This window comes from Amblyomma americanum, chromosome 4 (genome assembly GCF_052857255.1).
Source record: "Amblyomma americanum isolate KBUSLIRL-KWMA chromosome 4, ASM5285725v1, whole genome shotgun sequence".
Taxonomy (NCBI): Eukaryota; Metazoa; Arthropoda; class Arachnida; order Ixodida; family Ixodidae; genus Amblyomma; species Amblyomma americanum.
The window spans coordinates 48,787,837-48,815,450 of NC_135500.1; the positions used below are offsets into that span (position 1 = coordinate 48,787,837).

The 27,614-nt window shown below is 48.8% G+C and overlaps 1 protein-coding gene across 1 annotated transcript; it reads left to right on the forward strand.

Moving 5' to 3' along the window:
• Window positions 1-20,984: 20,984 nt before the first annotated feature.
• On the forward strand, window positions 20,985-26,806 carry LOC144130112 (uncharacterized). The gene is made up of 2 exons (XM_077664127.1): window positions 20,985-21,574; window positions 26,445-26,806. The coding sequence occupies exons 1-2, from the start codon at window positions 21,013-21,015 to the stop codon at window positions 26,456-26,458; spliced, it is 576 nt and encodes a 191-aa protein (XP_077520253.1). The 5' UTR covers window positions 20,985-21,012; the 3' UTR covers window positions 26,459-26,806.
• Window positions 26,807-27,614: the final 808 nt, after the last annotated feature.

Sequence of the window (27,614 nt, forward strand, 5' to 3'; positions counted from 1 at the left end):
TCCCTTGATGTCTTAGGACTGCGACGCTCCGAGGTCTGTCCCCAGCAGTTCGTGGCAGCATTACCGGGAGCCACGGTCGTTCGCGGGTTCATCCAGCGACGATGTCGATGAATGGCTCACCCACTTCTAACGGGTTAGTCGCTACAATAAGTGGAACTCCTCCGCCCGACTTGCCAACGTCGTCTTTTCTCTAACCGATTCGGCCCTAACGTGGTACAACAACCACGAGGATTCGTTCACGACATGGGACAGTTTTCTAGAGGAGCTCAAGAAGTGCTTCGGTGACTCAGTCGTGAAGAAGAAACGGGCTGAACAAGCGCTTGCGGAAAGGGTTCAGCTTCCCGGTGAGATATCTACGATGTACATTGAAGAAATCGTCAAATTATGCAAGGTCGTCTCTCCTGTCATGACAGAAGAGGACAAAGTTGGCCGCTTACTTAAAGGATTCGCCGAAGACATTTACAATTTTCTGATTAAAAAACAAGGTCTCGAGTCTGCGTCGGACGTCATCCAGCACTGTCGGACATTTGAGACATTGAAAATGCGTCGCATCACGCCGAAACTCAGACGTTTGGCCGGGGTGACGACGATGGCAGCTGTAGACACTCCATCGTCATGTGATCTGGTCTCCACGATCCGCCAGGTTGTTCGCGAAGATTTGACCAGGTCGCTGGAACTCACTCGGAATTCCTCAGCGCTCCCTCCTGTGTTTCCCATGCGCCCTCTTCAGCCAGCCGCCGTTAATGTGGCGGACTTTGAGGAGCACCACGTACATCGAGGGCTGCGGCCGAGCAATATACAGCAATCGCCCACGGACCACCGGTCCCGCTTTTACCAGCCCCCGCCGGCCACATACGACGAGCACTTCCTGCCCAGTACTTCGTATGATCACTACTTGCCGGCACAGCCTGCTCCTGGTCCCTCTCTTGTGTGCTACCGCTGTGGTCAGCCTAGTCACATCTCCCGATTTGGTCTCCGCCGACAATCATCCCGTTACGGCTCCTCTACCTATCCTGCGCGGCCTGATTACCAACCTCTTCCTTCTCGATGCCCATCCTACCCGCCTGATTCCGGCAACCCATCATCATCATCATCATCATCATCAGACTTACTACACCCACTGCAGGGCAAAGGCCTCTCCCATGTCTCTCCAATTAACCCTATCCTTTGCCAGCTGCATACACCCTTTGCCTGCAAACTTCTTAATCTCCTCCGCCCACCTAACCTTCTGCCGCCCCCTGCTACGCTCACCTTCTCTTGGAATCCACTCCGTTACCCTTAAGGACCAGCGGTTATCTTGCCTTCGCATTACATGCCCTGCCCAAGCCCATTTCTTTCTCTTGATTTCGACTAGGATGTCATTAACCCGTGTTTGTTCCCTCACCCACTCTGCCCGCTTCCGATCTCTTAACGTTACACCTATCATTTTTCTTACATGGCTCGCTGCGTTGTCCTTAACTTAAGCTGAACTCTTTTCGTTAGCCTTCACGTTTCTGCCCCGTAGGTGAGTACCGGTAAGATTATGCTGTTGTACACTTTCCTCTTGAGCGAAATTGGTAAACTGCCACTCATGATCTGCGAGAATTTGCCATATACGCTCCACCCCATTCTTATCCTTCTAGTTATCTCCCTCTCATGATCCGGATCAGCTGTCACTACCTGCCCTAAATAGACGTATTCCGTCACAATTTCTAGGCTCTCGCTGCCAATTGTGAACTGTTGTTCCCTTGCTAGGCTGTTGAACATTACCTTGGTTTTCCGCATGTTAATTTTTAGACCCTTCGATCTGCTCTGCCTGTCTAACTCATTGATCATGATTTGCAGTTCCCCTCCTGAGTGACTCAGCAAGGCAATGTCATCAGCAAATCGCAGATTATTTAGGTATTCTCCATTTATTCTTATTCACAACTGTTCCCAATTCAGGCCTCGAAATACCGCCTGTAAACATGCGGTGAACAGCATTGGCGAGATCGTGTCTCATTGCCTGACGCCCTTCCTTATTGGAATTTCATTGCTGACTTTATGGAGGACTATAGTAGCTGTGCAGTTGCTATATATATCTTCCAGTATTTTGACATAAGGCTCTTCTACCCCCTGATTACGCAATGCCTGTATGACTGCTGAGGTTTCCACTGAGTCGAATGCTTTCTCGTAATCAATGAAAGCTATATATAGAGGTTGGTTATATTATGCGCATTTCTCTATCACCTGATTGATAGTGTGAATATGATCTATTGTGGAATATCCTTTAGGAAAGCCTACCTGATCATTTGGTTGATTAAAGTCTATCGTTGCCCTGACTCTATTAGCAATTACCTTAGTAAATACTTTGTATGCAACGGATAGTAAGCTGATCGGCCTGTAATTTTTCAAGTCCTTGGCGTCTCCCTTCTTATGAATTAAGATAATGTTTGCATTCTTCCAAGCTTCTGGTACAGTCGAGGTCATAAGGCATTGCGTATACAGGGTGGCTAGTTTTTCTAGCACGATGTCCCCTCCATCCTTCAAAAGATCTGCTGTTACCTGATCCTCCCCAGCTGCTTTTCCCCTTTTCATTGCTTCTAAGGCTTTCTTTACTTCAAATTTCGTTACTGGCGGGATGACGCATTGCTGTGCACTGCTGTTTTTCTCATTAACGCTCTGATTACATTGGCTACTGTACAGGTCTGTGTAGAACTCTTCGGCTACGTTAACTATCTTATCCATATTGCTAATGACATTGCCCTCCCTGCTTGTCTCTTAATGCATGGATCTGGCTTTTACCTATGCCTAGTTTCCTCTTCACTGTTTTCAGGCAACCTCCGTTTTTTATAGCATGCTCGATTCTCTCTATATTAAACTTCCTTATGTCGGCTATCTTGCGCTTATTTATTAACTTTGATAGCTCCGTTAGTTCTATTCTATCGGTAGGGTTAGATGCCCTCATGTTTTGGCGCTTCTTAATCAGATCTTTCGTCACCTGAGATAGCTTCCCGGTATCTTTTCGAACTGTCCTACCGCCTACTTCTACTGCGCACTCCGTAATTATTGATGTGAGATTATCGTGCATTGAATGAACATCAAGATCGTCTTCCTCAGTTAAAGCCGAATATCTGTTTTTCAGCGCTATCCTAAACTCCTGTGCTTTTCCTCTTACGGCTAACTCGTTGATGGTCTTCTTCTTCACTAGCTTCTTCCGTTCCCTCTTCAAGTGTAAGCTAATTCTATACCTTACCATTCTGTGGTCGCTACAACGCAATTTTCCGAGGACGGCCACATCCTGAATGATGCCAGGTTTAGCGCATAGTATGAAGTCGATTTCATTTTTAATCTCACCATTGGGGCTCTTCCAGGTCCACTTCCTGTTTTCTCGTTTGCGGAAGAAGGTATTCATGATCCGTAAATTATTTCTATCCGCGAATTCGACTAATAACTCTCCCCTGTTATTTCTAGAGCCTATCCCATAGTCACCTACCGCGTGGTCGTCAGCCTGCTTCTTGCCCACCTTCGCATTGAAGTCGCCCATCAGTACAGTGTACTGCGATTTTACTTTATTCATTGCCGATTCTACGTCCTCATAGAAACTTTCAACGGTCTGGTCATCATGGCTGGATGTGGGTGCGTAGGCCTGCACCACTTTCAGCTTGTACCTCCTATTCAGCCTAATTACTATAGCTGCTACCCTCTCGTTTATACTGTAGAGCTCCTCTACGTTGCCAGCTATATCCTTATTAATGAGGAATCCCAAACCTAGTCCTCGGCTATCCTCTAACCCGCGATAGCACAGTATGTGTCCGTCCTTTAGTACTGTATACGCCTCACCTGTCCTCCTAACTTCGCTAAGCCCTATCACATCCCATTTAATTCCCGCTAGTTCCTCAAACAGCACCGCTAGGCTAGCCTCACTAGCTAAAGTTCTAGCGTTAAACGTTGCCAGGTTCAGATTCCAATGGCGGCCTGTCCGGAGCCAGTGATTCTTAGCACCCTCCGCTGCGTCACAGGTCTGACCGCCGCCGTGGTCAGTTGCTCTGCAGCCGCTGGGGACTGAGGGCCGAGGGTTAATTGGTTTGATCATAGAAGGTTGTGGCCAAGTACTACACCAGGGTGGCCAAATCCTGCTCTGGTGAGAGAGTCCGTTGTCGGTTCTGGTCACCGAGATCAGGCCGCACTCCAGGCCTGGTTATGCATTTCCATCGACACGCGGATTTTTTTTTAAATCCGGTGGAGAATTGCGCGGCACCAGGATTTGCACCCCGGTCCTCTTGCACGCGAGGCGGATGTTCTACCTCTACGCCATCGCTGCATCCGGCGACCCATGGCCTGCACTAATGCGGAATCTTTCACATGCATCGGATAGAAGTGTGACACTGCCTCCAGCTTTCCGCACTCCTCCATCCCCCCGACGCCGCTCCTCCTCGCCTCCACCGGAAAACTAGTTGGCGCGACCGATGGGGTTGAGGTCGCTGGAAGTCTACCGTCGGAAGACGTACCCCTGCCTGTTGTAATGTTACAGAACAAAGTGAATGTGCTAGTGAATGGTGCACCTGCGTTGGCCTTAGTGGATATCGGTGCTACTGTTTCAGTTATTAGTGCTGCGGTTAAGTGTTGCCTCGGACGTCGTTTTGTTTAGATGGGACGAAAATGTCCAGTTTTGTGGTGCGAGAGGCGAACCGTTGCCTGCAGGTGAAGTGTGTTGTGTTAGGGTTTCCTTGAATGGTCAAGTGTTCAGCACGGAAATGGCGATGCTCGCTCGATCAACGCACGATGTTATTCTTGGCCTCGACTTTTTTTTGCAGATGTCTGGCGCTAACGTCGACTGTCACACAGGGGAGCTCAGCGTCGGCAAATGTTTCACCACTGGCCTTGTGGAAGGCTCGCGCCGTGGAGAGAATGTGTTCTGTGTTACCCGAGATACTATCGTTCCTCCTTCTTCGGCTGTATGCTTACCGGTTTCCTGCCCCGATACCACTCTCGACGCGTTTCATGCGACTGTGGAGCCAAACTATTTGACCTGCATGAAAAAGAATATCTTGGTTCCTCATGCCATTGTTTCCGTCACCAACAGACGCACTGCACTGTGGACAGCGAATTGTTCGACAGAATCTCTAGTTCTGCCTGAAGGCATGAATCTTGCGTCATGCAGCCACGACTCGCCGGAATCCGTTGTCTTGGTTACCGATGCTTTCGGCGCAACTGCGCCAGAGCTTTACGACGAGTCGCAATTACTTCGCATGATTGACAACTCGCTTTCCATGCATGAGCGCCATGCTTTGTTGGCCATCCTACGACACTCCACTGTGACTTCTCATAGCACGGTGGCCTATCTTCCATCCCCTCGTCTCGGACCCTGCATAGGGTTGACACTGGCGCCTCACATCCGATCCGACAAAAGTCCTACCGAGTGTCATCGTGTGAAAGCAAGATGATCAATGAACAAGTGAAGGAGATGTTAACAAAATGTGTTATCCAAAAGTCGTCGAGTCCCTTGGCTGCTCCTGTAATTCTTGCCCGGAATAAAGATGGATCATGGTGTTTCATGCCGTCACAAGAAAAGACGTATACCCGCTCCCTCGAATCGGCGATGCCATCGACTGTCTTTTTTTCAGCCTCAGGCCTACTTCTCTTTTATTGACCTTCGGTCGGGGTATTGGCAAATCCCTTGAATCCCGCGGACAAAGAGAAAACAGCGTTTATTACGCCTGACGGGCTTTATGAATTTAATGTAATGCCATTCGGCCTTTGTAATGTGCCCGCCTCCTTCGAGAGATTTATAGACACTATACTCCGTGCTACCTAGAGGATGTTATTTTCGGAAAGACGTTCAGTGATCCCAACGACCGTTTAGCTCTCGTCCTATACTGCATGCACAAAGCTAGCCGTCTGCTTAACTCTAAAAAGTGTCAGTTTGGTGCACATCAAGCGTTAGTGCTTGGACACCTCGTAGACAAAGAGGGCGTCAGACCTGATCCAGACAAGACTGCAGCTGTCGAGTCTTTCAAGCCATCACAGTCTGTCAAAGAGCTGCGAGGTTTCTTGGGCTTATGCTCATACTTTCGCCGCTTTATTTATTGTTTTGCGGACATCGCATACCCCCTACCAGACCTGCTTTAGAAAGATGTGGCTTTCGAGTGGACCCCTGAGTGCGACTCCGCCTTCGGCCACCTAAACTTCCTCCTTACGTCCCACCCTGTACTTCGCCACTTCGATCTCTCCGCCCCACAGAGATTCATACCGATGCCAGCGGTGTTGGCCTCGGCGATGTGCTTATCCAGCGCTGCGACAACAAGGAGCACATTGTTGCGTATGCAAGTCGCTCGCTGAGTAAGCCGGAGCGCAATTATACGGTCCCCGAGCAGAAATGACTCGCCGTCGTGTTCGCCACGCAGCGTTTCCGCTCATATCTATACGGATGCCCGTTCACTGTCGTCACCGACCATCATGCCCTCTGCTGGCTCGTTAACCTTCGGGACCCGTGTAGGCGCCTGACACGGTGGTCTCTCCGGCTACAAGTGTTTTACTACACAGTCGCCTACAAGAGCAGCCGCCGGCACGCTGACGCGGACTGTCTTTCGCGGTTGCCCCTTCCTGAGACGGAGTCTAACATCGATAATTTCGACCACTGCGTCGCGTCAGTATCGCCGTGTTTTCCTGACCTCACCACATTCAAAGCGGAACAGCAGGGAGATTCAACCCTGTGGTCTCTTCTTGGGGAGGCTGAAGACACATCCGGTACTAACCACCTCTTGCGAGATGATCTGCTATGGAAGGAAAATTATTCTTCTACGGGCCAGCGCTTCCTCCTGATGGTTCGAAAGAGCCTGTATACCTCTGTCTTGCAGGCCATGCACAACGACCCTACACCTGGACATCTTGGGTCGGCACGAACGCTCCGCCGTACCCGGGCCTGCTTCTATTGGCCGAAAATGCGGACCACGATTGAACGGTGTGTCGCCAGCTGCAATCAGTGTCAACGATATAAGCGCCGTGTTAGCGTTGCATCTGTCCCGCTTCATTCTTTGACACCACCTGACACACCGTTCGCGCAAGAGAGCATAGACCTCCTTGGCCCATTTCCCAAATCATAACATGGGAACCGCTGGATAGTGATTTGTGTTGATTACCTCACTCGGTATTGTGAAACGTACGTCCTACCCTCGTCTACAGCATATCACGTGTCCTCGTTTATGCGGCACTCCATAGTTCTCCGCCATGGACACCCAAAAGTTATCATCAGTGACTGTGGTAGGCAGTTCACCGATGACGTCGTGGAGCAGCTTCTCCGTTCTTGCGTATCACATTTTTGCCATTCCTCGCCTTACCGTCCCCAGGCGAATGGGTTGAGCGCACGAACTGAACGATCACCAACATTCTGTCAATGTACGTGGATGCAAAACACAAAAACACAAAAACAAAAAGACCAGCGTCCTGCCGTTCATCAACTGCGCTTTCAATTCTGCGCGCCATGAGACTACTGGCTTCAGGCCCTTCTTTTTACTATATGCTCGGCCTCCACGCTACACCCTGGGCGCCATACTACCATTCTCTTCCGAGCCTCATGAAAATCGCTCCATCGCCGAGACACTTTGTGTCGCCGAAGAGGCCCGGCGTCTTGCCCGCCTTCGTATCCTCGCCTCCCAAGATCGGTCCATATCACGCTACGATGCCCAGCGCCGTCACGCCACATACAGCCCTGGTGACTTGGTTTTGTTGTGGTGGCCTGTCCGAAAGCGGGGACTGTCCCAGAAGCTGTTGTGCCACTACGATGGACCTTAGGTTATTATTGAGAAAATTATTGAGCTTAACTACAACATAGCGCGTCTCACGGCAAGCGGCCGTTGTTCGCGTTGCGATGCCTAGTCTATTTGGTCGGCATCTCTGACTACGCAGAAGAGAAGGAGAACGATGTGGTTGGTTGCGTCTCGTGCTCGGCAAGCGGATCCATCTGGTTTCAGTCGCCCGTTGTGGTCTGAATAAATCCTTTTTCGTAACAATATACCTACAGCAATCGGGAATTTACATCGGACCGCCTGTGGCCCCCATTTTGATTTTTTGAGAGAAGTGAATCATTTTCTCTGACAAAGAGCGGAAGGTTTTTACAAAGGAATCTTTCGTTATGTCGATTTTTTATCTTAGCTGATAATACGGGTTCGATAACAGCATGATGAACAATTTGAAAACCTTCAAAAAGTGTGGATCTGGTCTCAAATTCGCCCTAGAGGTTCCAAATGATAATCAGTTACAGCTTCTGGACCTCAAGTTGCACTTCAGTTCTTGGCATGTTTGCTGGCAGTACTGCCCTAGGCAAAAAAAAAAAAACACTGCTCAACTACAACTCCGAACATTCTGAACTAGTGAAGAACGGAATAGCTGTTTCTTCTCTGAAATCGAGCCTAACAATATCTTGCCTTCATGTTCTATGCGACAGCTTCAATGCCCAAGTTTCCAGATTGATAAAAGCAGGCTATCTTAGCAGTGCCATTTCCAAGTCCTGTATGAAGTTAATGAAGTGGGTCAAAGGCAGTTAATCCTTCATTAAAGCGACCTCGAAGAAGTGCGCTGTCACACCTTACATTCACCGCTTATCTCATGGGTTAAGACATGTTGCAAAAAGATATGATGTCGAAGTAGCCCTATCTTCCCCCCTTAGATTAAGAACACTTTGCCCTCTTGTGCAAAGAAAAGCAGGAAGTGTTGATAGTAGTTCTCGTTCCTGCAAAGTGAAGCATAGAGTGAAATTTGTGCGATGTGAAACTGGTGTGGCGTATAAAATTCCGTTCCTCTGTGGGTTAATGTACATAGGCCACACTGGACGGTGTGTGAACATTCGCCTTAGAGAGCACAAAAATGATTGTTCGTCAGGGGTGATTGAACATCTCCGAGAATGCAAAAATTGCCGTCCTCTCTTTGAGGCCACAGAGGTGTTGTATCCTCACTCCCAACAAAGAACCAGAGAGGTGATGGAAGCATTCCACATAGCCTCGCATGGAAGCTGCGTGAGCAAACCTTCGCTCTTGCTTTCTAAGAAGGAAATAGGCTATCACGCAGGTTTTAGTTTTTCGTCGTCTTATTTTTAACCTTGATATGTTAGCTATGTTTTTGTCGCTGCCTTTGGTATCGTCTTGTATTTAAACTTCGTTTCCATCCAAATAAATCAATTATGAAAAAGGCGCTCGTCCTGTTGCCTTCTTTCTGTGTCTGCGTTTTGTTTGCGCCCCAATTTTCATCATGAACAGCTTACAACTAGCCCAACTTTCCATTCTGCTTGCCAGCTACTGCTGAAATCTCTTTAACGCAGACGACATCTGCGTGTGGTGCTGCGGACGCAGTAGGCGCATTCTGCATTCACGACTACAAACAGTAATAGGCTGCATTAATTATTTTTAAGCAAGTGACGTCTTGTCAATCCCCAGATAAGTGTTTAACAATTGCATTTTAGAAGCGCAATCTTTCGCGCTACGTGCTCAAAGTTGCAGGCACCCGAACAGCATGTCATAAGCCAGAAATTTATAGATATCATCATTGACAAGTCCCTCTCGTGGTCTCCGCATTACAGCACCTTAAGATCATACTCAGTCCACGCCTTTATCGCCTTTATCGTACGCTCTTGACTGCCAGGAGAGCCTGCTCTACACATTCATTGCTACGGCTGTATGGAGCACTCTGTGAAGGTCTTCTGCCCAGCTCTTATAGTCTCCCACCTCTTCAGATCTATCAAAAGAACACCGAACTCCTCAAAGCCATGCGAGCTAAAGGTTTGAGAATCTGCATCGGCGTTCGCAAGAACGCCTCCCCAGCAGAGAGCAGACGTTTCTATCACTGCTGCTAACGCAGGAGCTGCTTCGTTCTGTTACGTCTCGCCTACGACGCGCGGTATAGCCGGCGCGGATGCAACGGACGCCGCGGCTTCGTTCATCGCGGCCGCAACGCCTCCCGCCAAGCGTGTCCAGGCAGGTTTCAGTGCCACGTGTCGTCGTGCGTGCGTGTGTGTGTGTGTGCATGTTGGTGCCCACGCTTGTCAAAGCGCGGCAGCCGGGGAGAGGAGCTCCCCAACTGGGAGGCGAGGAGGTCTGACCGGCGCCGGCCCGGCGGACGCGCCCGTCACGTCTGGACATGTCCGTGCGTCGCCGTCTTGTGCGACTCATCCCAAGCCGTTCCTTCTTGCCCTCGACTCCGAGGGTATAAAAAGACAGCTGCGCCGGACGCCTAGAGAGACTTCGATTTCTTCCTGCGAGTAACGTGGTCGCCCTAACCGGCTGCTCTTTTGCGATGCCAGAATAAACAAGTTGTTCTGTTGCCAGTCGACTCATCCTTTGCCGGGACCTTCGGATGTTTTCATCTGTGCCCCAGGCCGCCAGGCCAACGCTACCCTTGGGGCTTGCAACCCTTTTGCAACAACTGGTTGCCAGCGGTGAGATCCCGACAACGGAGGCCAGCAGCGAAGATATGCGGTCAACTGTATGCTGAGCAGCACAACGACCATCCGGGAGCAGTGCAACGAGCCCTGTGTGATGACTGGTTGCCTGCAGCGGAACGACTGCGCTGAATTCTTGGCTGCGAGGTTTGGTGAGTGCGGGACTTTCTTCTTCTGTGTTTTGCCAGGCTTTTGTTAGTGTCAGAAACAGAGCTGGTAATTGTGGTTGTCGTTGCTGCCGGGTTAGTTTGCGGCAAGACAATAGTAGGCAGTAGAGAAAGCAGCATTCGGAGCAGCCATGGATTTGAAGTCGTTGCGCAAACCGAAATTGCTGGAGCTTGCAAGAGAGTTGGGTCTGGATGTCTCAGACAAACTCAGAAAACCAGAACTGCTAAGGGCTATTCTTGAGTTGGAGGCTGAGGATGACGAGCTGTCGGAATGCCTTGAGACCATTGAGGAGAGGGAGCAAAAAGAGAAAGACGAGCGCGAACGTAAAGAACAAAAAGAGAAAGACGAGCGCGAACGTAACGAAGAAAAAGAGAAAGACGAGCGCGAACGTAAAGAGCAAAAAGAGGAGCGCGAACGTAAAGAGCAAAAAGAGAAAGAAGAGCGCGACCACGCTTTAGAAATGAAGCGTCTCGAGGTAGAGATGGAACGCGCTCGTAATGGAAGTCAGGCACACGGTGCAGGAGAACGGGTATCGTTCAAAATGACTGACCTGATGCGGCCGTTTAAGCTTGGAGAGGACATTGGTTTGTTCCTGGTTTACTTTGAGCGAACGTGCGAGAAGCAGGGGTTCTCTCGGGAAACGTGGCCACAGCGCTTGCTCACTTTGTTACCCGGCGAGGCGGCCGACGTAGTCGCTCGCTTGAAGAGAGAGGAGGCAGAGGATTTCGACCAAGTGAAATCGAGTCTGCTAAAAAAGTACAGGCTGTCAGCGGAGGCGTTCCGTCGGAAGTTTCGGGAAAATGAAAAAGGCAGAAGCGAGTCATATACAGAGTTTGCCTACAGGCTTATGTCAAACATGCAGGAGTGGCTCAAAGAAGAGAAAGCGTTTGGTGACCACGAGAAAATTCTGCAGTGTTTCGGGCTAGAACAGTTTTATAGTCGGTTACCTGAGAACGTGCGGTACTGGGTCTTGGATAGGCCAGACGTTAGTACAGTGGCTAAAGCCGCCGAGCTAGCCGAGGAGTTTGTGACGCGTCGGGCTCGCGGAGCTAAGGACGGTCAAAAGGGTGAATTTGGCTCCAAGTCTGAGAGGCCGAAGTTCACACCCATGAGAGCAAGGGGGGACACGCGTAGTGCGGATGCGAGTGAAAGCATTCCGACCGAACGTAAGGAGACGGCGGCAGCCGAAGCCGAACGCAGAAAGCGGTTCGAGGCGAGGCAAGCGCGCGTGTGTTATACGTGCCAGAAGCCGGGTCACTTTTCGGCGCAGTGTCCAGAAACAAAAAGAGAAGTCGTGTGTTTGTCATTATGTAGCACTGACGAGAACATGAAGCTTCTCGAGCCTTACATGCGAGACTTCCTCGTGAACGGGAAAGAGTGCCGAGTGCTTCGTGATTCCGCAGCTACAATGGATGTAGTTCACCCCTCTTACGTAGAACCCGATATGTTCACGGGCGAGTGCGCATGGATCAAGCAAGCCGTGGAAGCTCATAGCGTGTGTCTGCCCGTAGCAAAAGTGCTTATTGAAGGACCTTTCGGAGCACTTGAGACGGAGGCCGTAGTGTCATCTATGCTGCCCCCCCAGTACCCGTACCTATTTTCGAACAGGTCCGATTACCTCCTGCGCGAGAAGGGGCTTTTGTTTGGTGAGGCTAGCGTTCAGGCCTTAACCAGATCGAGAGTTCGGGAGCTCGCTGCAAAGGCGGTAGTTGCGGGGCCGACGTTGTCGAACAATGAAAAAGGGTCGGAGGCGCAGCAAGCTGATATTCCGAGCACGTCAGAACTGGATAAAATTGAGCCTGTAGGTTTGAAGGCACCAGGTACTGGAGAGGAAATGCCCAACACGGGAAAGTTAAAAGAGCTTCCGGTCGAGCTTCCGGGACTAGGCTCAGTGACGAACATTGAAGACACTGATCAGGTCATTAGTGACTTAATCATTAAAGCACCACTGTCGCCTGAGAAGAAAACCGAACTACACCAACTCTTACAAGAGTTTCAAGGTCAGTTCTCTGAGAGGCCTGGTAGGACTTCTGTCCTTACTCATGATATAGAACTTACCTCGCCAGAGCCAGTACGATCCAAGGCGTACCGGGTGTCACCCCGCCAGCGCGATATTATGGAGGCTGAGGTAAAGAAAATGCTACAGCTCGGTGTTATTGAGGCGGGTGAGAGTGATTATACCTCCCCTCTGATTTTAGTTGAGGTACCGGGCAAGGAACCTCGTCCTTGCGTCGACTACCGCAGGCTTAATTCCATCACTAAGGATCAAATTTATCCGATCCCTAACATCGAGGAGCGCCTTGAGAAAGTTAGTAGCGCTCAGTTTATTTCCACCCTAGATCTTGTCAGGGGTTATTGGCAGGTTCCACTTACAGAAGAGGCTAGTAGGTATGCGGCGTTCATTTCACCAATGGGAACATTCCGTCCTAAAGTTTTGAGTTTTGGTTTGAAGAACGCGCCATACTGCTTTTCAAGCCTCATGGACAAAGTGTTGCGGGGACAGGAAGAATTCGCTTTACCGTATTTAGACGACGTAGCGATATTTTCCGCATCCTGGTCTGAGCATATGGCACACTTGCGGGCAGTGCTAACCCGCCTGCGCGAAGCGGGCTTGACAGTCAAGGCTCCCAAGTGCCAATTAGCACAGGCCGAGGTTGTCTACCTCGGTCACGTGATTGGACAGGGTCGTCGCCGCCCCTCTGAAATAAAGGTGGCCGCTGTGCGAGACTTCCCGCAACCGCGCACGAAGACCGATATTCGGTCGTTCTTAGGTGTCGCCGGCTACTATCAGAGGTACATCCCCAGGTACTCCGATATCGCGGCTCCCCTGACGGATGCTCTAAGAAAAACAGAGCCCCAAACAGTCGTCTGGAGCGAGACAAAGGAAAGAGCTTTTAGCGCCTTAAAGAGCGCCCTAACAAGCCAGCCTGTGCTACGATCGCCAGACTACACAAAAGGGTTCGTTGTTCAGTGCGATGCTAGTGAGCGAGGCATGGGCGTTGTACTGTGCCAAAGGGACAATGGAGAAGTGGAACACCCCGTCCTGTAGGCTAGTCGTAAGCTGACCTGTCGTGAGCAGGCGTACAGCGCCACCGAGAAAGAGTGTGCGTGTCTCGTGTGGGCCGTTCAGAAATTGTCATGCTACCTAGCCGGCTCGAGGTTTATCATTGAGACGGATCACTGCCCTCTCCAATGGCTGCAGACCATCTCTCCCAAAAATGGCCGCCTCCTGCGCTGGAGCCTCGCTTTGCAACAATATTCTTTTGAGGTGCGTTACAAAAAGGGGAGTCTCAACGATAACGCCGATGGCTTAAGTCGAAGCCCCTAACGTGGGAATCCGCCTCAAAGTTGTTTGTTAGTGATGTTTTCTTCCTGAGGCAGGATTTTTAACATATTGCTTTTGTTTAGTGTTTCTAAGTGATTATGTGCTTTCTAGTGCAAAACTTGGTTAATGCGGCGAGTTCAGCGCCCGTCCTTGTCGCCTCGTCTCTGTCCTCGTCTGTTCAGCGCTGCTTTTCAAGAAAACTTTCTAGTGCAATTTTCCAATTTGTGGACGCGTTCTGAGTGCTGCTTGACTACTGTAAGGAACTAGGCAGTAGTATAAAAGGGGAAAGAGCCTGGCAGAGCTTAGTGAGGGTTGTCTCGTGCTTGCTGACTGAGCGGTTGCGTTTCGGCGTAGTTCTAACGCTTGCTGGGAACGAGCACAAAAATGGCAACTCTCCCGAAGTCACTTTGCAGTGCCCTGTGTGATCCTGAACATGTGATTGAGGCCTTCTCTGTGCGCTGCGCTCAAGCAACGTCGAGGGACGATCGGTTTCGATTACGAGCATCATCGAGCGACATCCCTCTGGACAGCGGATGCAGTCCCCTGACCATCGGGATCTCCTTCTCCCGGCGGGGCGGTCTGTTACGTCTCGCCTACGACGCGCGGTATAGCCGGCGCGGATGCAACGGACGCCGCGGCTTCGTTCATCGCGGCCGCAACGCCTCCCGCCAAGCGCGTCCAGGCAGGTTTCAGTGCCACGTGTCGTCGTGCGTGCGTGTGTGTGTGTGTGCATGTTGGTGCCCACGCTTGTCAAAGCGCGGCAGCCGGGGAGAGGAGCTCCCCAACTGGGAGGCGAGGAGGTCTGACCGGCGCCGGCCCGGCGGACGCGCCCGTCACGTCTGGACATGTCCGTGCGTCGCCGTCTTGTGCGACTCATCCCAAGCCGTTCCTTCTTGCCCTCGACTCCGAGGGTATAAAAAGACAGCTGCGCCGGACGCCAAGAGCAGTGCTGCCAACCCTAGGGATTTTCCCCTAGATCTAGAGAATTTGAACTTTGTTTAGGGGAAAAGAGATATTTGTTGCAATCTAGGGAAATTTTACTTTCCGCATGGGTCTTTTTTATTTTCCGATGTGAATCGGTTCCTTATTGACTGTTTCTTCACCACCTTGATTTTGAGAATCTGGCTATGCGCCATGTGCACGAGGGGAAAGCGTTTTTGAGATCGGGGTGGCGTGGTCTGGCCGGGAGGAGGTACGAGGATGACGGGACTCAGGGAGACTTTGGGGGGACAACAAGACATTCTATTTACATGGCGAAGGAAATGCACGGACTGTACAGAGTTGATGAGGGAAGCGCTGGTAGAGAGTCGATGGGTAAGGCGGACGGGCGCCCTGAAATAGGGTTTGCCTGCGGTTCCCGCCTTCTTTACCCGTTAAGAAATAAGTCTGGCCACCACCCTTGAACAGAGTAGATGGCGCATCTGCCCAGGCAAAAGTTGGGACGCTTCCTTTGCTTCGAATTTCCTGGTCGGTTCCTGGAACAGTCTAGCTTTAGCAGTACCAAAAGCACGCTGTCCAAGAAGCACGATTCCTCGAAATCACGGCTGAAGGTAGTTGGGTGTGTTTAGAGGAAACTGACGCCAACCAATATTTTTAACTTTAGCCAAGGTTTCTGGACCAACGCGGTCTCTTCTTCAGGGGTGACTAAAGTGTGCCAGCAGCAGCGGGTTGCTGCCTTCGCTCTCCGTTTGTTAGCGCGTGCGCAGTCCATGCACTAACGTACGCGGAGGAGAGTGTTGCTGGACTGCTATTCATCGACACCTTTGTGAGCCGGATGTGCCGTGACTCCGCAGTCACCTCTTGAACCGGTTTGGCTCCACGGCCAAGACGCTCACCTCCTCGAAGGCTATCCTGTGGTCGGCGCGCTCGCAGTGTTCGGCGAGGGAGTTAGATTCTGAATTCATTTGCCGGATGTCATTTTTGTGTTGCCTTATTCTTTGGTGGAGGTTTTTTGCTTCGCCAATGTATGGTGCCGGGCACTTTGAGCATAAGATTTTGTAAACGACACCTGGTTGTTTTTCTCTGAGACGCGGTTTTTCGGTCGTGGCTAGAAGAGGCTTGTTGTCGAAACAGGTTCGTGAGCCTATGTAGATTCAATGTTTTCTCAGAATGCGTGCGAGTGCCTCGCTGGTTCCTCTCACATATAGAAGCACAACGCGCGCGTTTCGTTGTCTCATTGTTAGCTGGTCCCCCTGTCCTCTGAGCTTGACTGGCGACCAACGCGCTCAATAAAGCCACGTGTGTAGCCATTCTTCTGTAGGCCGGCGAGAACGGTGGATTCTGCTTTTTTCTCCGCTTCAGAGGAGCAGACTGACTTTGCTACTCCAGTCATTCTGCACCGCACATTCTTCGTCACCACGTCGTCATCATCATCATCATTTATTTTTCCCTTAAGGCCCCGCCCCTTCACAGGGTATTACATAAGGAGGGGAGGGCTTCGTACATAGGAAAATCCAAGAACAAAGCCAAAGAGGTTGAAAAAAAAACAGATCTAGTAAAACATATATAAACATACAAAGAGGGCAATTAGGACAATGATACAAGCAGTAACATCAACTGAGAACACAATTATAACAGTTAAAAAAATTCAATCGAGCAGAGAGAGGAAATTACAAACGAATTGTTTCAGCACTTCAAACTAAGGGTGAGCTGCTTGTTGGAAGGGCTGGTCTAGGTTGGACTCTCTTGGCTGGGTTCCGGTGAAATTCCTTCGAAAAATTCGTGACGAGTCTCCTTAGAACCAGTCCCCGTGACTCGCCAGTTGAAGGTGAAGTGGTTAGTCTTTTTGAGGACCAACTCGACCCGGATGCAAGCAGAAAGAGTCGTTGCTCTTTCACAACAGCTTAGGCGACTTCATATGAAGTCTCGCAGGCGTGTGTCACCACTTCGCGCACTTTTGCGTGCACTCCCGGACACCCTTAGAGCGTGTGGGGGTAGCGGTCTCGGTCACAAAGGAGATGCCCTCGACTCAGCGTGACATAAAGCCGATCTGTTTGCGGGATGTACCGTTGGAGCGTGTACCGTACAGAGACCCAAAGAACTTCATACCTCTTGAGGAGATATACCTCGGCGGAAAAGTGATGTCGGCACTGTCGGAACCTCACGGCATAGACCGAACCATTACTCATAACTTTCGCCTCAGATGTTTGGAATTTTATATTGAAGCGGTAAGCCAGATATTAACCAGAATCCCATTGGACAGCGTCCAGATGAACAGACTGGAGGCAATCGACCCGCAAGTTGTCATCGAAAAGCGGATTTCTTCAATAGCCCCACTTGCCACATCATTCCCTTCTCTGGTGCCAGAAAGAGAAATGAACAAAATTGACGCAGAATGGAGACTGCTCCGCAATAGAGAAATGGACCTGCCGGCAGATGCGAGCGTTCAACGCTTTTGGAAACGAGTGAGACGCCAGGCAAGGAGATGGGAGCCCAATGTTCCCTCTCTTGAGCGACTTCGTCTACAAGCTTCTCTGTTTGCCGCACTCCAATGCAACAGTGGAGAGAGTTTTCTCTCAGATCAACCTGATGAAAACAAAGACCAGAAACAGCTTGGTGACGCAAACCCTGGCAGCTACGCTTCACGCCAAGCGGGTTCTAAGAGGGACCAACTGTTATGACTTTGCAGTGAAAGAACGCTTAATTGGCCTCATGAAAAAAGAAATGTATATGCAGGAGTGAAACTCAGTCGGGATGCCACCCGAATGACGTGTCCTATGTTTTAGCGTTTGTTTGTTCACACCAACATTTGGGCACAAAGTGGATTTTCCCTAGCTCTTTGACTGCAGCCGGTGAGCGTAAGTGTTCACTGCGAGATTTTTGGTCATTTCAGGGCTTAGGCCAGGATTTATTAGGCTTTGATATTAACTAATGTTTATTTACCCGTGATCACGTGGTACGCGAGTTTGCATGGGAAATTAATGTGTTATTGTATTCAAAGTTGCTACCAAAGTGTGGTAAGAGGGTCTCTGCGAAATAAAAGAGTTCACAATTCAACTACGCACCTTTTTTCCATGCCTGAATATTTTTTTTTCTGATCTAGGGAAATCTAGGGAAGTTTGAGTGAAAATTTGGGGGAGAAGTGGCTTTCGAGGTTGGCAGCACTGGCCAAGAGAGACTTCGATTTCTTCCTGCGAGTAACGTGGTCACCCTGACCGGCTGCTCTTTTGCGATGCCAGAATAAACAAGTTGTTCTGTTGCCAGTCGACTCATCCTTTGCCGGGACCTTCGGATGTTTCCATCTGTGCCCCAGGCCGCCAGGCCAACGCTACCCTTGGGGCTTGCAACCCTTTTGCAACAGTTCCCAGGTTCGGTCAGTGGTACGTGATTCTATCCATCCACTTGAAAGTACTGCATAAACTGAATCTCCGATTCTCCGATTCTCTCCCATCAGAGTAGAAGAACGCTGTCAGGTCCTCATCTCCACCCTAGAAGTTTGCTGTATGACAGATCAGTGCGGTTATACCTGGCATTAAGAGCACAACCAACACTTCTAGGCCAGCACTTAAATAGTTTATCATTAAGCTCATTTCTGGACACTACAGTGCGCATTGCCACATCTACAATGATGGCTCTGTCAAACCCGTCAGCAGTTGGCGTCTGGATACCATCAACGCACACCACATTTACGACGGCACTCAGTCACCGCTTTCCGACTACTGCTACAGTGCTGGCGGCTCTGCGAGCAGCTTTAACTTATAATCTGTAACAACCCACAACAGCGTAGGTATCTTCACTGACTGTCTCACTACACTACAATATTTAGTCATCGCGTATTCAGGAGTATCTCGGCGTTGACTTAACAGGCTACACATCGAGGCCTGCGAGCTACGTGACTGTGTTGTGCAGCAGTGTTTGCCCGCTCACTGCGGCCTCGCAGGCAACGATCACGCTGTCGGCGCAGCGAAAGCGACGCATGGCGATACTTCCGTGCTGCTACCAATTCTTTTTTCTCGTAGTGATGCCGCCAGACCTGCTGCTGCTGAATCCTGGTGGACGCAACACTCTCTGTGGTGCGGTTCGGGGCCTCAATAAAGACACCCTACTTCTTATCGGCCACGCTTCTGACTTTTGCAAGCCACGCAGTTTAGATAGGCGTGACTGTAATTGTCTGCACCAAATTCGCTTGACGTTTCTTACACAAAATATTTCATAAAATTGGTGCATAAAGAAGCCCTCTGTGCTTGACATAGTGTTCGCGAAGTTCTTGAACACTTCGTCTGCTGCTGCCAGATTTTTAATACACACCGCTACGCATTTGTAAGTAATTTAGGACTCTGCCAGGACGACGCCCTGTGCCTGGACATTGTCCCTGGACTCTGGAGTGATACGACTTCTACTGCACTTAGGACAAAAGCCCTACTGGTTTATCTTAAAAACACGAATTTGATAAACGCCATTTGATGATAATGTATGTTCGTTAGCGGGCGAGAGTTGCGTGCGCTTGATATCACCTTTCACCTTTAGATTTTTTAGTGCGCTGTCACTCATAGTGCCCATTTCCCTCATTTACCCGTTGCATGTCAGTCAGTAAATTAGTCAGTAAATTAGTCAGTCAGTTAGTCAGTCATTCAATCAGACTGCCTGCCTGCCTGCCTGCCTGCCTGCCTGCCTGCCTGCCTGTCTGTCTGTCTGTCTGTCTGAAGCCTGTTTTGTGGCAGGCAGCTCAAGTAATCGTGAGAGGCTACTCTGAAAGAGCAACCTGGATCGCAACCCAACCCAAGTCCCACCAATAGCAGCACCTGCCATGGAAGGGCAGTAGCGTATCGCTTGATGGCTGCTACTGCCAGGAATCTATAAATGTAAAGAATGACCGATTCCGCATATATGGACTTTCACCCTTTATTGCTATTGGAACAACTGCCATCCGTGAGGACTGGATCTGAACACCAGAACTGTAGTGAAAGCCGAATTGCTAGCGGACCTAATTCACATTTGGCTTAACTACCGGCCGATGTTTATCGCTATTTTTTGGTTAAAACCGGAAAGTACACGGCCTAATTATAACGAGCCAGAGCAAGGGTCATTTCTGTTCCCTACGATGCCCTGAGTGTCGAGGAGACACTTATGAAATATGTGAAGATGAGGATGGGCTACACGTGCGACATATGACCTTGCTTGATACGTGGAGGTATGGCGTATCTGGCCAACCCTCTAGGGTGCCTTTGGATTGCATTGGCTCAAACCTCTGCAGCTCTATGGGACGGTGTACGTGCGAAGCGTGGCCTGTTTTTTCGTTCACTCCTAGTGTTGCAGTGTTGATGATGTCTTCAGTGAAGTCAAGTGCACACTATTTGCTGGCGAGAGGAGATGGAGTGTTCTAACCGGATGTCTTTCCAGGTGAACGGATTTGTTCATGCAGTACGTGGGAAAGGGCTTCACATTGACTATTTGGGAAAGTATCGAATAAAGGCAGTTCTTGGGGTAAAGAGATGATATGCGGTCAGTTGAAAATCCTAGGTGCAGAATTCCGGAAATAAATCTCCACTGACAAACAAATAAGGAATAAAAATAATATTGTCTTCTACGTGCCGATCTGGCACGTAGAAGACAAAAACCAGGCGGCAGTGACACCTCACCTGTACTACTTGTTGCGTTCTCAACAGCGCGAACAGACATGAAAGAATTGTTGTTGTTGTTAGCCTATCAAAGGATGGCACATACCCACACTGGGGGACCGGCCAAGGATCGGGTGACTATTCACCTGTATTCAGGTAATTAAAATAAAAAGCACGCGGGAAAGCAACACCGGAGGACTCTTCCTCATGAACAGAAAAGGAATGAAAGTTTTGATTTTAAAATTAGTAATAATAATAATAATCAAGAGAGGGACTGGAAAGGTTTATTGAGTCAAAATGTGAACGAATAGAAACATTCAGCGTTCTCTTCCTTTTCGTCTTCAATAGCTCATGTTCTTAAGACTCGTGTGTGAGTGTGGCTGTAACAACCTGTCAAAACGCTTCCGTTCCTACTGCTGGCTTCTCACGCGCTTTTTGTCCCTATCATGATATCCTTGCTAATAGCTTTTTTGCTGTCTGTACTTTCCCCCGCTCTCTTGTGGCCGTGTTGCCATCATCATCATCGTCTTTTTCACATCTGGTCAATCTGTACTTAGCGTTTGGCAGGCTCAATGCCAAGGTTCGCCAGTTCATCCGACAGCCAGTCTCCACTCTCCGAGGACACCGATGTTCCAGTTCCTTTCTGGAAGAGATGGGCCTCGCAGTGGACGTCACGACACGAAGGCCGTTCGCGCGAGTCGTCCTGCGCAGACACCAGCCGCGGTTCGTCGGTCAACGTCAGGAACACTCGGCGCTACCAGCGGAGACACAGTCCGCAGGCAAGGTCAAAGCGCTACAAGGCACCGACGAGGGAAGAAACGAAGTGGACGAGACACAAGATGAGCTTGCGGACGGGGCACAGTCCGCAGGTGCATCCTTTCTACCTTCGCGACCCCCGATGCCCTCGCTTCGCGGACAGATTGGCCTTCGTCGCTGAGCCCTCGTCTTCGACCGAGGATTCGAGCGAAGACGACGAGATTCCGTGGGCGCGGACGTTGTGCATAGCTCTCCTTGCGTTCTGCGCTGCGCTGCTCGTCGGCGCCGTCGCACTGGTCATCGTGTCCAGGGGCCCCTCGCCAGCACACTATTCGTCCGTCACCTACGAACACCTGTACCGCCCACTCGCCGCCCGAGGTCTGTGCGCCATAGTTTTGTTCATCTTAAACCATAACTAACGGCGTCCAAACGCATAATCGAAAGGTGGCAGCGAAAATGCTAATCTGGTAGTGAAATTTAGCCATACCAGAAATAGGTTCTTCATTTATGGGAGAAAACGGTGTACAAGTAGGTACTCTTGAAAGCAACACTGAGTAAGACTGCAAAAAAATAGGGCACACAGAGGGCTACATCAACATGTACAGAGCATACAGACTAGGGCATATACATGCCCGTTATATCAAATACAAAAGCCTCTGTGTAGCTTAAGTTTCTACCGCGGTTTCGTTCCTTTGCTTAAAATCGCCTTTTGTTCCTCTTAAAAGCACTGTGATACCAACACCACTCTGGCGCCGCTTTGAATTTGCAAGATGACGCGACGTGAAACGACTCTGTGTATTACCATTGCAACTGTAGTTAAGACAACGAAACCCATAAAATTCAATTGTGCGAATTCGCTCGTACTTGGAAGTAAACAGGTCTAAAATTAAGGAAGGCAAAAGAAGACACAACACAAACCAGTGGATAACAAGAGAAATTTAATTTATTGCTACGGCACGAGAGATACCAGTGTACAGTTCGCAGAAGATGCGAGTTCAGATGATTATCAGAAAACTTACTTTTAAAACACACAAGAGATGAACACAATAAATTAACAATCTGCGTTATAGAAATCTGGTTAAACGGCTCCGTTACCGCATGCAGACGACTTCGCATGCCTTATAATTACTCTGTTTTAAGATGCTCGGGCGTTTAGTTAGGGACAAGTCTGGGGCTTGTTTACGAAAAGGTGTTGATTTTGTACTACTACCGGCTATTGTAACACCAAGTCACTTTGGTAAAAATTATACATACGTTCCCTTGTGTGTATTGCCGCCTTATACCGGCCTCTCCCAACTCTGAAAACAATATTATTCTCGACGCTTGCGTAAAACACAGGGTCAATGACTGTAAACTCATAATAATTAGATTTGAATGCCTGTGCATTGGTTGGAGTGGGACAACTTCAAATGGTCGTGACAGGCCAGTGTGTGCTTGCCGTACGGATATCGATCTCTCGTATTAGACATGAAAGATATTTTTGATAGCGTTACCCAAGAGAACTCTATTGTATACGGGATCTTTTTAACCAGAAGCTGGTACAAAATGTTACCGATTGTCAAATCGTGGAAAGACTGTCTGATCACAGCGGCGTTATGTTGAAGTTTGGTGTGACTAGTGAGCTCAATATGCCTAATTCCTAGCTTGTTACGGATTTTGTTCATGCTGATGACGATTCTGTTTTTAATGTTTTAGCAACCTTTTTTATAAATTGTGTGATAAATTGTTTGATAAATTGTTAGATAAATTGTGTGAGATTGTGCAAGAATGCATCTCGCAGTTTCGTCCCCAGAAGTGATTAAATCGGAAGCACCTATGGTATAAGAGGGGCACCATTCATCTTTTAAACATGTAAAAGCACTCCGAAAACTGAAAAACTTGAACCAAAGCCGCCGAAGTTCATTGTCACAAAGGCTTAAATTTGGCCTAAAGGCTGAAACGCATAAAGCCAGAAACTTTTATTTCAATAGCCCTTCAAGAGCATTCGTGAAAGAAAAATCCTCTCAATGCCGAAAAACTGCACTTGCGACTGCTCGTGCTTCTTCGTCGTTCGTTGTTAACGATTGTGCTTCCTATGATCCTCATATTATTCGGAAGCGATGTGAAGTTGTTTTCTATTAATTGTATTTCGCGATAACAGCACCAACCGCAGTGCTTGGGCCAACGACTCAACCTTTCCGGAGCTTTCTGCCCTTGATATAACTTGCGCTGGAGTTCATAAACTAAAAAATGTGGAAACAGAACAGAACGTGCAGATTGACGCAGACAACGCTGAAATTTTAGCCTAAGAACAAACTCTAACAGCGCATCTTCTCCTATGATCACCTTACATCCAATCGATGACAGGGACTATGGACAGCACGGCAGGAAGCATGCCATTAATCTACACCCACTCATTACGCAACCAAGTTCGCCCTTGAAATGGCACCTACTCGTCCACTTTATTGTGATCATGGAGTCCGTACGGGTTCCGAAACGTCTGTTTTCATTTAGCAGACAAGGGAACGGAAAATAGGTGCTCTTTAGGACATACATGACGGAAGCCAACAGTAACCGATACCAAGGGGCACAGGGGGAAGTTTTATGTTTTCAGTTTGTGGTGTTGATTACTTGAAAATTAAGTATTAATATTTATGGGTAAAGATAATTTATAACAAACCAGAAGAAAAAGCAACCACATGCCGCCGGTGGAATCCAAACCTACGGCTTCAGAATTTCTTCAAGCAATAAAATCATAGCACTTAGTTTATAAATAATCAACACCATAAATTGAAAATGAAAACATCGCCTATGCCCCTTCATTTCGTTGACTGTTGGCTTCCGTCATGCCTTTCTGCATTGTTTGACTAAGTCAGTGACTGTAAGTCGTTTTCACCTCTATACCTGACCTGACGATTTTTTGTCGAATATTTGCCTATAGTTCATAAACTATTGGTAAGAATTGACAACCACTAAAACTTTTCGGGCAGACGGAATGCTAAACATCGTTTTAAAGGGGTACTCTGAAAGGAACACCGTTGCCTGCCTGTAATCTTACAAACATCATCGACGAGAGCACTGTTTAATGGGTTTGTTGGCAAGTTAGAGTCATTACCGTCTTTAAATCTGCAACAAAAACAGCTGATCACTAACTGCACTCCAATTTCTCAGTTGTATACTTGCTGCTAACTTTCTAACCCATAAATCAGTACTTATATGTACTAACAACTTTCCTTCACAACACCAGCATGGTTTACTGAGTGTTTTCCAAGGTAGCGCAGCTATTACAATTCTTGTATGACATAGCTACAACACTAATTATCAGTGGCCAGCTTTATGTCATCTTCATCGACTAGTCAACAGCAGAGTGCCGCAATGTGCCACTAATGCCACTGTTATTCATCCTCATCATCACCAGCCTGACTACGCTCACTGCAGGAGAAAGGCCTCTCCATATCTCTCCAAATAAACCTGTCCTGTGCGCACTGCGGTCACCCTACCGCCGCAAACTTCACAATCTCATCCACCCACCTAACATTCTGCCGCCCTTGCTGCGCTCGCCAGTCGGCTGGTATTCTTCTATCAGGCGATGCACGCATTTCTCCTCACGTTTCTGTGCCTGTCAATGACCTGCTGTGCCTAAAGGCGCCGCAATATATTTATTTTCGCGAATTCGCATCCCACAAACTTTTCATTTCAGACTGAATTAGCACATGGCATATGTCAACTTCAGCAGAACTGTTCCAATGATGGTTGCTATTAAAAACAAAACCTCAGGTTCTCTTATAACACTCAGGTGGAATTTTTTTGTTATTTTACGGTGTTGAAGTCTGAAAGCGACTCAGGCTGTGAGGGATGCCTTAGTGGAGAACTCCGGATCCTTTCGACCACCTGGGGTTCTTTAGCATGCACTGACATCGTACAGTGCATCCGCTTTTTGTATTTGGCCTCCGTCAAAATTCGTCCGCCGCGGCCGGGATCTAACCCGCGTCTTTCGGCTCAGCGGCTAAGTACCATAACTACTGAGCAACCACGCAGGCTAGTGCGACCCATGTTAATGAATTCAAATAACTCGGCATTACTGTCACGACTTACCTTACTTAGTTGGGTAATCATATGCGGGGATCGCGTAGCCGCAATCACACAGGACAAAATTTATTCGAGGGATGTGGATAGGTCTTAGCCGCGCAGCGGACGTGGTTGGGCTGATGATGATGGATCATATACATGTAACCTGCTCTGAAGTGGTTAAAGAACTTAATGCATGCATGCGCTTTTGAAGGCAGGCACGAAACAACGCAAGTTAACAGCTTGTAACTAATGAGTCTTGTGCGCGATATGCGTCTTGAGTGAAGTCACCTCATCTCAACAACGACATCTCCAAATTAGAATGCGTTCAAACAAAGCTATCAGATTTATCAGAAGCTGTTACAATTGACCGTCATCACATGCACGCGCTTTATCGCTGGAACCATTGTCGCATCGCAGCACGTGTGACTGTCTCGTCTTCTGCACAAAAGCGTACACGGCTCCACAAACACTCCAGCCCCTATCTCACTGCTCTCTCCTACTGCTCGAGTTACCCGGCGGACTGACCCATTGAATATAGTTCCCTCTCATTCCATATTTAAACTTAATTTGTTTCTTTTTATCACGACTTTTGAATTACATAGAATAAAAGGTGGTTCCTTGCGTTCATTCAGTTTCATATTGGATTGCCTAACCAGGTTAATGTGGATGCGTTAAAATTTCCTTTACCCGCCCCTACTATGTTTATAACAAAAGAGACGGCTGTAATTGTAAACAAATAATGTACATTATCACAAGTTCTTGCAGCTGAGTGGCAGCTCAGAGCTCGAGTCGGTAGCTTTCATAAGAGTGCCGCCTTCACACGCTCGCGAGCCAACCATACAATCCTGGAAGCCATTGCCTTGCGCTCGTACCTTCCACCCTATAGATTGGAACTTGCGGAATCGAGCAAAACAAACGTCTTCGGGCGGCAGACGCCGTCGCCGTGGCGTTCCTAAAAAGTCCGTAGCGCCTTTATCCTTCGTATCTCATCTACGCCACGCTGTAGCCTCCTGCCCCCCCCCCCCCTCTTGATTTGCCATAAGTGCTCAGCGCAGTAATTCTGACTATTATTTCCTTGAATGAATATTGTTGAAAAAAAGACAAGTGCTGTTAGATCTCTCTGTCCAACATTGCGCAGCACTACATCAAGTTCAACTTTTAACGACAGGTTTCTGACTTTTTCTCTCCTTTTTTTCAGGAAATAAAGGATGAAATCAAGCAGAAGATAAAAGGCTTCGTCTTTAACCATGCCATTATCAGCTACCTTGTCGCTTTCAGATGTCTTCCCAGGAAAGACTTGCCCCCAAATTTCCGTGCCTTCGATTCATTGCAGGTCATCTTTTCGGCCACCACCATAACAAATTTATGCTTGTAATCTATGACAGCCATCAGGGCTACCGAGGATGTTTTATCAATCAAAAAGACTGTTTCAAACGAACTAGATGCAGTCCATCTGCGCGACTTAGATGCAGGCATCTACATCACATTGGGCTAATAGACTACTGCACTCTGTAAAGCTCGTTCGCAGCAGAGCTTCTCAATCAGTCCCAACGAATAAACCCGGCGAGACTAGCGTACCTGCGCGGCCTTACCATTTATGTGGAGCGCACAGCTGTTATATCGCCGACAGGTTCTCCTTCGTGGTCGAGCAGTCAGCTTTCACAGCGGATGCGAGCAAAAACTGCGCTACGCCAAGGGCCCGGACATTCCCAGGGTTCCAGTCACGAAACCGTTATTATTGCAGTGTTAAAAGAAGGAAACCTCTAGCACCGTGTGATGCATTAAGATTTTGTTCTTGTAACACTTCGCGCAAACGAGGTGAGAGATAATCCTTTGTAGTGGCGGACTTGATGCCAAGGGAAGGATGGCGCAGCCAATTGCGACAGGGGCTCCCTCTGAGAGACAGTAGTGAGGATCGGAAATAATCATGGGAGACGCATAAGCCCCGCCTTAAGAGAGAAACGCGGCAGCGTTCCCTCGTGGTTTAGCACCCGCTGATATAGATGGCACATGGGCATTCAGGGAAGGCGATGATTATGATGATGATGATGATGATTATGATGTCCTGGCCACACCTTTTACAACGGGTGGAAGATAAACGCGCGCCATCCGCCGGGCCAGCGCCGTGCATGGCAGAGTTTTCAGTGGGTGATACAAGATGGCGCTAAGACTCCGCGCCAATCACGGAGGAATTTTGCTGGAAACGCACGGTATTCACTTAATTCGGTCATCTGCAATTTACATGCTCATAGTTACTCATGTATGCCCAAGTATTTATCTCGAAGGTACGTTTCTAAGAAACCTGTGCATTCACTTGACGCGCCTTTATGTTCAAACGTCGAGTCGTCGTGGTGGGGAGAAGAGGAAG